We start from the raw sequence: 12,633 nt of genomic DNA, 5'->3' as shown, positions 1-12,633 counted from the left end.
TTGGGTTTCATGTATTTGTTGATTTGTGGTAGTTTTATGATTAGCAGATTATTACATTTTATTTCTGCTCATTTTTGGTTTAAAAGAGTTTTTTTTACTTTTCTTTTAAAAACCTAGTTTGTGAAAAATTGTCAAACTTATCGATAAAATCAAATTTACGCACGACTACAGCGCCAATTACGTTCGCCGATCGTAATTTCTCGAGTTGAACATGGTTGCACTTTCTCAAACATAAATTTCTTGACTGACCAATCAGAGTCAAGGTTTAAGGCATAATTTTTAAAACTAGAAAAGATGAAAACTTAAAACAGCGGTTTTTCCATCTGGGAGAGGAATCTCACAAAAGTTGAAAAGACTTAATATTAGTAGAGTACAGTTGGATACAAATTACTATTGGTGCAAACCCTTTAAACTAATTTCTTGCAATTTTAATTTTTTGCTTTTTAAATACAAATCTGACGCTAAAATCAAGAAAATTGCCTTGCCATTCATGATATTTGGCTTTTATATCGATAGATGTGACTATGATGTGGCACAGGCATTAGTTTGCTAACAAAAATAAAATTTCTGTTGCTTTTTGTAAGTCACGACCTATTTTTACAAGACGTTTTTATTTTTCTAGAAATTGAACGGACTCAGTTTTCTGGAAAAGAAGATCGTGCAGACATACATGGAACAATGAATTGGGGAATGGCCGATTCACCTGAGGATTCAGACAACCTTGCAATTTCAGGCAAATTGTTGTCGAAGCTTCGATTTCAGTGCTTCGTTTGTGATAAGACTTTTTCAAGACGACAACATCTGAAGAGACACAGTGATCAATTCCATCCTTGTCCGTATTTTGGTATGCTCTAATTATTTATAAGTATTTAAAGAGAGAAGTTTTCGAATAAATTTGAACTTAATTATAAAGAGGAAAATAATGATTACAGTCCAAAACAACACCTAATTGAATTATGGTAATTTCGTCGGAAAGAAGGGCCACCTTGTGACTTAGAGAGCAAAAGATATTGTTAAATTTGAAATCAAAGCAAAAGTCGCAATGGTCCAATGTTGAGGTATTTTGTATAGATTTTTAGCTGGTTGGGGGGGGGGGGGCGAAATTTCTGGACTCCTGACTACTACCCCCCCCCTTCCCTTGTACCACATAGTTGTCGTTGTAGCCAAAGCTTGCAAAATAAAGAAAAGTTGACGAGAACCTAGTAATATATGTGCATTTTAGAATGAGAGGGGCATCTCCCACGAGGCAGTTTTAATGATTCCCCTCCCCTATGGAAATGTTGATAAAAAAAAATGTCTGAAAAATTGATACTAGGGCATTAAAATGTATTTTTGGGAAGCCGAAGGTCCCTTGTAAAAGCTTCACGCTCCCCCCTTTTTTTGCAGGAGGGGACGGCTATGTGAGCCTATAGTAGTACTTTATTTTCTGTTATTTTTTTTAGAAAGCACACAACTACAAAATAAGAAAAAACAATTACACAAGTTTATTTCGAAGGAAAAAATAAATAGAAAATATATCTCTTTTAATGGAGCAGTCTATAAGGCAAGAATAAAATGGCCAATTAAAGGTTTAAGGCCGTTTGGATTCAAATTGCCATCTTCAGAATGGATATACAATCTTTTTTTGTGCAATTTTTTCTTGATTATTCATCATTTAGTGCTAGATTAGTAATCAGAAAATAGTCAAATTTAACAAAATGTTTACCTACATGCCTATTGTGCTCCTCTAGAAGAGGTGTGTCTTGTCTTTGTCCGAGTGCAAAGCACAAGTAAAAATAATGTCCAAGTACTTCTGATATTTAGGTTTTATATATGTAACTTAATGATTCTGCTGTTTAGTGCTAGTTGGTGTTGATTTTGTTTCCCTCAGATACGAAATTGGGGTATTTTCTTTTGTTATTTTCCCATACTCTGTGCTAAGATCTTTGTCTATAATATTTTCTGGTAAAAATGATTAATATTTTAAAGACGAAAATTCTGATTTGAAGAAGCACATTTGTGACATTTGTGATCATCAAGCGAGAGATGCTTGTAAATTGAAGGAGCACAAAAAATCCCATTATACCCCAAGTACATCGAAATTGAAGCAATCGTGGCAGTGTGAACTCTGTGGTGTCTACGTTTCGAAAGACGTTGACGTCACTGTGCATATGTCAAAACACAAAACGGGTATGTTACTTCTGTTTATTTGTTGTTATTTCGCTTTTTTTTTGGGGGGGGGGGGGTGCTGATTTTGGATATTTGGAGATTATTTTGGAAATGGCCAGAATTCATCATCGTCATGTCAACCTTTTTTTTCATACTTTTTTTTAGCATGGCCTGAAACTGTTTTATCTCCTTTTATGTTGCATCTTATGTCTCAAAGTGTGAGTGCTGTTGTTTGTGGCCAAAAAAATGTTTAGGAAAACTAACTCATTTGTCTTTATATTGAAGAATTATTTTGGCTTATTTATCGCATCAAATTAGGCCAACCACAATGTAGTTGGAAAGAAAACTTAATAACGGATGAAAGAGGTATATTTTGGTGGACTCTAGTGGTGCAGGGGGGGGGGGGGATATTATTCTATGTTTTAATGTAAATGGTTATTGAAGAAGACATCCCTTAGCTTTTTCTCGTTGATTCCAGATAAAGCACCACATATTCTTTTTCCTTATGTTCTGTAATATTTCTTATTTCCCCTTTTTGTTTAAGTTTCAACTGGTATTTAAAATAGAATTCAAAGCTACTTGTAGCGGAGTAAGTTAATTTATAAACTAATTCGAATTTCTCATGTTTAAAACCTTTTCTATGGCGAATACAGAAATTAAAATAAATGGAAAATTTTGCAATCTCAGTAAAACGCATAAATTTTTATCGAATTCGTTTTGGCTATCCTTATATGTTTTCATGCACGTCTGATGGTGAAACTGTTGATAAAGAACAGGAAAATCAAAAATGTATGCATAACGTAATGAGAAGAAGGTGGATAGCGTCATCAAGGTCAAAAGATCGCTGTGAGATTAGACATGGCTAAAATTTTCGGTAAACCTCTTCATTAAAAAAAAAAATCAATAATCCTGTTAATATTTTTTTTTTTGGGGGGGGGGGGAAGTGAAGAGATGTAATTTGATCAGTTGACCAGTTGACTCAACTGTCACCTGTCACCAGTTGACTATGAGAATCTCAGCATTATTTATGAGAATTTCTTCCTAGCAACAATGCTTGATGATTTATTGAAGTGGGATGCTACGAGAGAGATGAAAAAGAAGAAACTGCATTTGTTCTATGATTAATTAAAAAAAACTTTCCACAAAATAAGTTTTTCAGAGAAAAGTAAAAAACTCCATTAAACAAAAAATGAGCAAAAATAAAATCAAATAATCTACCAAACGTGAAACTACCGCAAATCAGCATCGATAAATAAATGAAACCCAAAACGAATAGAAATTACAATAAACAACCGAGTCAAACTCAAAACGAGCAGAAATTAACATAAGATGGGTGCAAAACCCCTATGCCTTCCCAAGGCCAGAACAAAATTTGTACTTTACTAAAAAAATACAAATGAATGTGCATTGTCAGTTTAATATACATATACTGATATTTAGTAATCAAAATGTTAATATTATTTGATATATTAAAGTTATAAAAGTAAAAACATTTATATTTTTTTCAGTTAAGTGAAAATTTTCTTCTGGCCTTGGGAAGGCATAGGGGTTTTGCTCCCAACTTATGTTAATTTCTGCTCGTTTTTAGTTTGACTCGGTTATTTATTGTAATTTCAATTCGTTTTGGGTTTCATCTATTTATCGATGCTGATTTGCGGTAGTTTCACGTTTGGTAGATTATTTGATTTTATTTTTGCTCATTTTTGGTTTAATGGAGTTCTTTACTTTTCTCTAAAAAACTTATTTTGTGGAAAGTTTTTTTTAATTAATCATAGAACAAATGCAGTTTCTTCTTTTTCATCTCTCTCGTAGCATCCCACTTCAATGACATGACGATGAATTCTGGCCATTTCCAAAATAATCTCCAAATATCCAAAATCAGCACCCCCCCCCCAAAAAAAGGCCAACCACAATGTAGTTGGAAAGAAAACTTACTAACGGATGAAAGAGGTCTATTTTGGTGGACTCTAGTGGTGCAGGGGGGGGGGGATATTATTCTATGTTTTAATGTAAATGGTTATTGAAGAAGACATCCCTTAGCTTTTTCTCGTTGATTCCAGATAAAGCACCACATATTCTTTTTCCTTATGTTCTGTAATATTTCTTATTTCCCCTTTTTGTTTAAGTTTCAACTGGTATTTAAAATAGAATTCCAAGCTACTTGGTAGATTATTTGATTTTATTTGCCGCGAGGGTTATGGGGGAGTGTCCTCCTCAAAAACATATTTTCTATCTGGAAATCAACTACGCTGAACAAAGTGGCTATCTCAAAATTTTGATTTGATGTGTTTGGGGGAATGATGGGCCCAGGGGGGGGGGGGCTAGTTGCCCTCCAATCACTTTCGACTTTTAAAAAGGGCACTAGCCACTCCAATTTCCAATCGAATGAACCCACTTCGAAGTTTCCACGACAACTTCTTCGATACGAAGTGCGATACGAAAAAACACATCCTGCCCCCATCGTTCTTTAATTAGGCAGCGCTAGCGCGTTGCCTATGATCCATTATAATACCCAGAGGCTGATTAGCGGAAAAAGAGACAGTAGGCCCCCCCCCCCCCGAAAACAAGCGTTGGTTGCTGTTTTTGTTTCAATTAATTGTAGACCATACCTACTGACGATTTACGATTGCAGCATCGCCTCAAAGACAATAGATAAAGACATCAACTCTCTGGTCTAGTTACTAGAAAACGAAAATAAATATAAACACGTTGTGGCTATAATTACAAAGTCAGAAGCATCTGAGTATCCCTGGCTCATCTGCCGACGTTGCTGAGAGGTTGTTCAGCATATTAAGCTTTTGGTCTTACCATTGATATATTAAGTAATTCTAATTTTTCCATTATGAAGAAAGTGTATTGTCAGTTTGCAAAAAAATATTTTGTGTGTCCCTTCGTGGACTCTTACTTTTTATTTAATTGGAAAATTTCAGTTAAACGATCCTGTGAAAAGCTTCTGTTGCCAGAATCGCATCTGAGCAGCTATGAAACTGTCAATCCCATGACGGCATATTATTTTTTATTTTTTGTTTTTAACTGACCTGTTTCATAAGAGTTTTGACTGTGTTGAATACATTTGCTATACTTTTCTTCCTCTCAGCATGTCTTCAAAGTATTGGGGGGTCAGCATTATCTTTGGAATGAATAGGGATATTGGGATAAGGGGGATGTTGGACCCCCTACATCTAGGTGGTCACAAAGAATTATATACAATGTCTCAAGAACAGCTGAAGGTTTGAAGACGATTTTACACCTTAAAGAATCGCTCTTTCTCGTCCATTGTAAATTTTGTATTTTATGCGCTCAAACTGTGTAGAATTTGTCTTGTCATAAGTTGTAGAGCTTGGATAAGAGATTTGGATAAACGACAGAAAAGTTAAAGATAAAAATAACCAAAAAAAAGTATTTTCCTGGAAATGTCAGAAAAAGTATTTAAATTCTCGTGTTTTGTGCTAGCGATAGAAATATTCATATTTCGTTTTTTTTCATTAAACGGAGTGAATTTTTGTTTTAAAGATCAGGAAAGGATGGTCCCTATTTTTTTTTACCCTAACTGCTAGGAAAACGTTAATAATTAGCTCAAAGGGAACATAGTTTGAGCAATTTGACAGCTTTTGGAGGTCCCTTTTGTGCTTTCGGTATTGATTGAAAATTTTGTTATCACAGGGTACGTTTTATTTATACTGTAGGTACATTGAGTAGACAGCCATGTACTACTTTCCCTACTGCTAGTAATAACTCACCGCAGACCCAAGCCGCCTAAGGCCAACACAGCTATACACTCTCCTCCATCCCTTTTCCTTAATACATCCTCTCATCCCCTATTCAGGGACGACCTGCTTTTCGTTTTACCCTAGTCGGTTGGCCGACAAGAACAATCTTTGGCAATCTCTCATCCTAAATCCGTAGAACTTGTCCTAGCAATCTATCCTTTCTCGCATGATAGCCCTAGAAAACGGGATTGAACATCATTTTTCGTACAGCTTACTGTTTGAGATACGGTTAGTCAGTCGGGTAACCAAATCAATCCGAAGGCAATTTCTCTGAAAAAGTCGCGAGACCTTTATTAGGGTCGTGACATCCGAAAAACAATTGGCCTTACACGCAAAAGTTTGCCGATGCCCTGAAAGATGGGAGGGAAAATGTTCAGAAGGCGGTCAAAATATTTGTGGACAATGCAGATGGATTACCTCATCTGTCTTCTTCAGTTACCTCAATATGGAGTGAATAAAATAGTATGTGATATGGGATGAAGTCACAAAAAAAGCTGTAGGACGAGCTTTCTTGAATCGGGAGTCTATCTTTCACAGTTTAAAAATCCTCTTTTGGACACTATTAGTCAGTCCGTGTGCAAAAATATCAATTTGCAGTTCCAGTTGCGGTTCGATGTAATCAAGAAAAGTCTGAATGGTTTAATATTAAAAGGAATTTAGGGGAGTTGTAAATTATTAAAGCTTGAAACTTAACTGGATAACATGAATCAAAGTACCCTTTGAGATAATCTTAGTGCTGTTGATCAAATTAAAGCTCTTATTGAACTTACCCTTTCTTCTGAACCTTCGTTGGTTGAGATTTTGTTAAATCGCAAGAACCTAAAAGGTTCTCGAATTTTGTCAATGAAGCGCTCACGAAACCAAGACTTGATATTTTTAAATTAGGACGCAATAAGTTTGAGACAAAAATGTGTGGACGACGAGAGGTGCTATACATGCGAGAAACGGTTCTCATACTATAACCTGTAAGATGATTGCTGATGTTGCTGAAATTTGCAGTTTGGAGACCCGAGCTTCCGGTTGAATAATCATTAGTTACATATTCGTAATACGTGTCTTGATATGGACCGTTTCTAAGGATTCCTGAATTCGAAGTTGAAACTAGATACCATTTTGAAAACCACAATTGGCAGTGACGGTGACATAACAAGTGTAAAAGACTTGCCGGAATGTGATTTATCTGCTAATGGTCACCAGCTGTCCGGTGCTCTTTGCCAGTGTAAGCTTCATCGAAGCGTTCTACACTTAAATGCTCAAGGTTTGCAAAGTACTCATAGCGAACTCAAGTTCTTACTAGCTTTGAGACCACGTGACGTTGTTCCTATTTGTGAAACCTTTTTTTAGGATAATTCTCCTGTTCCCATGCTGGATATCCCCAATATGAAGTGTTTCTTCCGCTGCAGGAAAGCCTTTGCGAAAGGTAGCTTAACAATTTATTTTGAAATAGTTGGTCTCCTATTGTCATGAGTGGTATGTTCGTTTGGGAAAAAGGTATACGCGAGGAGCATCTTGAAGTTACTCCTTCAAGAGGCATACTGTTTATTTTATGTTCTTTTTATAGACCTCCGTCTAGTAATCCAGCGAGATTTTTTGAAGCTTTTGGACAAGTACTTGTTATGTTAGCAAAGTGCAAAAATCCAGTTCTTATGTTGGGTGATTTAAATTTTTACCTATTAACTCTGGATGCTAATGTTAGCATAGAATTTCTTCAAAATATACTTTCACCAGGTTTTCTATCTAGCATTTCTCTACCTACTAGAGTTACAACAATCACTGCTACACTGTTGGACAATACATTTGTCTCTGCCCATTTATTCAGAGCAGTAAAATTGTCTGTAATATTGTCAGATATGTCTGACAACTTCCGATTTAATGCTCTTTTTGATTTTACCCAAAATTCTCCTGATCGGAACAAGCTTTCAAGAAAGAACAAAGATAGACGGGTAGAAAAAATTAATTTTCTGTCATTATGTAAGCTTATTGATAATCATGATTGATGTTCTATTTTTCAGTCAGATAACAAAATGAACCATTTTCGTGTTTTTTGGTCAAATGTCTATTAACAAACCATTGTATTGTTTCGTCAAATAGAGTTAAAAACAAAAATAAAATATTAATCCGTGAAAACAAAGGATTCTAGAATCAGTGTTGATTGTCTTGAAGTTAATTTTACAGACCGTAAAACAATTATGATTGCTTTTGGGGATTGTTTTAGTACTGTTGGAGCTAAGCTGGCATCTAGTGTAAAGTCAATTTGAGAGCATCCTGATCTTGATGATTTTGTCCCTTCTTGGAATGTATTTCTGTTTTACGAAATTATTCATCAGGAAATAAAAAAAAAAAACTATTTCGAAACTTCAAAATAGTTTTATGACAGATGATTTTGGATTTTTTACTCGAATTGTCAAACAAGTAGCATCATATATTTCTTCTCTCCTTACACATTCTTTTAATTTATCTTAAATTAATGGAGCTAGTTGCCCTCTGATCACTTTTGACTCTTAAAAAAGGCACTAGAACTTTTGATTTCCAATCTAATGAGCCCCCTCCGAAGTTTATGCGACTACCCCATCCATATAAAGTGCCTTTGGGGAAAAAATAATAAAACATTGAAACCCTATGGCCTATTCTATAGGCAACGCTATAATGTTGCCTCTGATTAAAGAACACTCATCAGAATGGATATAGTTTTAATTAAAATTAAATGTCATGGTAGACTTTTAGAAGATTTGGCGCAGCCAGTCGCAAAAACTCTTGTTTGTAATAATATTGTGTTCGTTTTAATTCTGACTTAAAGTTTTCGTCTTAATTTTTACTCATTTCAGAATTTATTAGTTCTTCAGTATGTGGTAACTTTGTGTTTGATTCGATTATTAATTTTAATTTATTTTTGTTCTGCTTTAAATACTAGAACTTATTAATTGTCGCAACTGTATTTGCTTTAAGAAATAAGTATTATTTCAGTGTTTTGAGGCTTTTTTTACTATGTTATAACATTAAAAACTTGTTCATGTTTTTCAAAAAAAGCACAAATTCCAATATAGCTTTTTGGGGTTTTGAAAGAAACGGCAGTCCATACCTTATTTTTAATAACCTTTGTTCGTCTAAGTTTGACATTATTATCCTACGGAATCTAATTGGAGTATGGCTTATTACTCTTGCGTGGTTATTTTTGCTGATTCCAGTGTTTTGGTTTTCCTTTAAATCTATAATTTGCTTTTAAACATTTAAATTCATTTTTGTTTAATTTTAAGGAAGGTTGTGGAGTAACTGAAAACTAATTCTTTCTGTTATTGGAATGGTGAGTTTAATTTTGATTCATTAATTTTTTCATTTGTCAAAATAATAACAAAATTCTAAGTAAAGACGTCTAAAAGTCTAGATAAAAACTGGAGTTTTATGGAAATTGTTTTTTATTTGCTTGAACTTTGCGTAAAAAGCTTACGCTGGAGACATACTTAATTTTTCCACTATGCTATTCCAAAACTAATCATAGTCCCAAGATCTTGGGTTAAAGTTTACTTTAAAAATTATTTTCTAACCTGGAGCTGAAACAAAATTCTAATCATAAAATTATAATTACTTTAGAAAAAAGTAATAAAAATCATAGTCCTCAGAGGTGTTTATTTTATTAGGGAGTATCGAAAAATTACTTACTATTTTGTTTAAAACCATAACTAATTTTTTAAGAGTAGTTAGTTGCTGTTTTTTTTTCTAGACCCAAACGAATATAGTGGTGAAGCTTGTGAAATAATGCCTGGTGAAGAATTTTACACCGAAACACTACCTAGGAAAGAACCTTCAAAGGGCCAGACTTGTCCTGACAGTAGAAAAAATTACAGTATTGATAAAGGACTGGCATTTCAAAAGTGGGAATTTATCGATAATTCCAAAGTGGAATCTTCAGCCAAAAATGCGGTGTTTAAAAAAATACCAACTATGCAGTCACCGGAAAACACTTATGTTTGTAGAATTTGTAATGAATCCTTTTCTCTTCGTCTTTTGTTGCTAAATCATGTGAAAGCTCATGACAGAATAGAAATTCAGCAATGTCAGTATTACTGTTCACAACTCAAGAACAAGTGTCATCTTGATCGTTGCTGCGACACTCAAGATGAAACTAAAGATAGATTTGAATGTGATATCTGCAATAAGTCGTACCCTCATCGCAGATCCCTCTTAAGACACAAGCGAAGACACGCTAAAGCTAAGCAATACTTGTGCTACATATGTGGCTTAAGTTTGTGTAGTCCAAAGAATCTCAAACTTCATGTGCAACGGCATGCTGATGAAAAAAATTTATTGTGTGACAGATGTGGAATGCAATTTCGACTTCGAGAGAGTCTTAATCATCATGTGAAAATGCACCATCGAAAAGAGAATGGGCAGACCCCAAAAAAATTATTTGAGTGTGAGATCTGTAATAAGACACTCGAAACTAGAAGGGGATATACATCTCACGTAAAAAGACACACTCAGCCAAGAACACATGGATGCACATTCTGTCAAAGAAAGTTCTATACAAAATTCATGCTGATCGAGCATATGAGGACCCATACGGGGAAAAACCATTGGAGTGCCAGACATGTGGCTATACCTGTGCACATTATGCTAGCTTATATACTAATATGCAATGTCACAGTATCGAAAGGCCTCATAGATGTGAGCTTTGCAATAAGACGTTTAAGAACAGAAAGACACTGGACGACCATTTCAATACTCACACTGGTGCTAGACCATATAAGTGCAAGCAATGTGACAAGGGTTTCGGCACAGATAAGGCTTTAAGAGTCCATAAGAAAAGCCATATAGGAAAGAGATTCAGAGAAAAGAAGTACAGCTGTAGCATATGCAGCGAAGTGTTTACAGATTCTGCTTATCGTGACCTACATGTTGCTTTACACGCAAATCCTAACCCTTTCAGTTGCGAGTTCTGTAGCAAGAGCTTCAATTATAAGAAAAACATGGTTGCCCATATGCAGCGTATGCATCCTGATCGCAATCCATTTAAATGTAAGCTATGTGGTAAAACTTACGATTCCATTAAAAAAATACGTATTCACATTACCTCTCGTGCTTGTGACACAAAAGAGAAATTACCTAAAAAGATGAAAACTCAAATCAAATCCATCGAGGTGAACGCAAAGATGAATGTTGAGAAACCGGTGAATCTGTTTGTATGCAATATTTGTGATGAGGAGTTTATGCCAGTTGAGGACATTCTAAGCCATTTTAACTCTTTTCATGCTCATTCTAAATAGGAATTGATTGTGGTATTGCCTTGAAAAAGTGAACAAATATATGTTTCTGTTTATCTTCTTATTTTGGCCAAAAGATTATAACTTAATTTTGACCTTCAATAAAATGAGAGTTATAAGACAACATAGACAATTACCTCCATGCAAAATCAAGCTTGTCGCTGACTGTTTTTTATCATCATTAAATTTGTTTTAATTTGTCCATTTGTTCTAAATCAGTGGTTTTATGATTAGTGACATTTTTTCGTGTTAGTTCAATAAAATTTTTGTTCTTTTTAAAGAGGGAGGGGTCTAAATTCGCCTGAATATTCATTTTTTGTTTTGGTTTTCTTAAAATTGAAACTTAATTAAAAAAAAGAATGATGAATAATTTCCACTTCAAATAAGAATGTTTAGCATAATCTGCTGCCTCAAGATAGATGTAGTAGGTTTGTTTTTGTTTCATTTTCTGTCTATAATGCTATAACTTTCCAGATTAACGCAATTATTTTTATGAATTAGTTTGATTGTTCTGAATTACAAAATCCTTAGGATTTTGGAGGGCTTTTTTTAAAATGTGGCTCGTCTTTGTGTTTTGAGGGAAAGTTGGGCTATAAAAACTGTTTTTGTTTCTCTTCTTCACATACTACTTAAAACAAAAAGATTTTAGAATTGGATATTCTTTCAATAAATATGAAATAAGCTTATTTTTGTTCAATTTTTTTTTACTTTGTAATAATATTCGTTGTCACTGCAATAATTTTAACGGGCCTTGTATGTTATTTTGGTACTAGTGCATTAGATGGTCACTTTTATATACTATGTAAGGAAACCAGTCATGCAATGACAGACGAAACCCGCCAGAGACCGGTTATTTTCAAAGAGACCGCTATTAAGAAATGGAATGCAGAGTAGTTTTCATTGCATTTACGATATCTAATCTGTTCTTTACTGCGCTATAGGGGGGGGGGAGGTACCTAGGTTAGGTTAGGTTACGTATTTAATATATGCTATGCTTCACAAAGTTTTTGTTTTTGTTTTTGTTTCATTTTCTGTCTATAATGCTATAACTTTCCAGATTAACGCAATTATTTTTATGAATTAGTTTGATTGTTCTGAATTACAAAATCCTTAGGATTTTGGAGGGCTTTTTTTAAAATGTGGCTCGTCTTTGTGTTTTGAGGGAAAGTTGGGCTATAAAAACTGTTTTTGTTTCTCTTCTTCACATACTACTTAAAACAAAAAGATTTTAGAATTGGATATTCTTTCAATAAATATGAAATAAGCTTATTTTTGTTCAATTTTTTTTTACTTTGTAATAATATTCGTTGTCACTGCAATAATTTTAACGGGCCTTGTATGTTATTTTGGTACTAGTGCATTAGAGGGTCACTTTTATATACTATGCAAGGAAACCAGTCATGCAAAGACAGACGAAACCCGCCAGAGACCGGTTATTTTCAAAGAAACCGATATTA

At 34.3% G+C, this 12,633-nt stretch overlaps 1 protein-coding gene across 1 annotated transcript in view; it reads left to right on the top strand.

The window, feature by feature from the left end:
• The window catches only part of LOC148952911 (uncharacterized), a 40,923-nt gene extending 28,842 nt beyond the window's left edge, over positions 1-12,081 (top strand). The window contains 4 exon segments of the mRNA XM_089088167.1: positions 623-844; positions 1,969-2,169; positions 9,637-10,473; positions 10,476-12,081. Coding sequence (XP_088944293.1) covers positions 679-844; positions 1,969-2,169; positions 9,637-10,473; positions 10,476-11,179 — 1,908 coding nt within the window. The 5' untranslated portion in view covers positions 623-678 and the 3' untranslated portion in view covers positions 11,180-12,081.
• The last annotated feature ends 552 nt before the right edge of the window (positions 12,082-12,633 follow it).

Source organism: Artemia sp. Qi Xiang Cuo, chromosome 4 (genome assembly GCF_049724085.1).
Source record: "Artemia sp. Qi Xiang Cuo chromosome 4, ASM4972408v1, whole genome shotgun sequence".
NCBI lineage: Eukaryota > Metazoa > Arthropoda > Branchiopoda > Anostraca > Artemiidae > Artemia > Artemia sp. Qi Xiang Cuo.
This window is presented reverse-complemented; position numbering and strand designations above follow the sequence as displayed.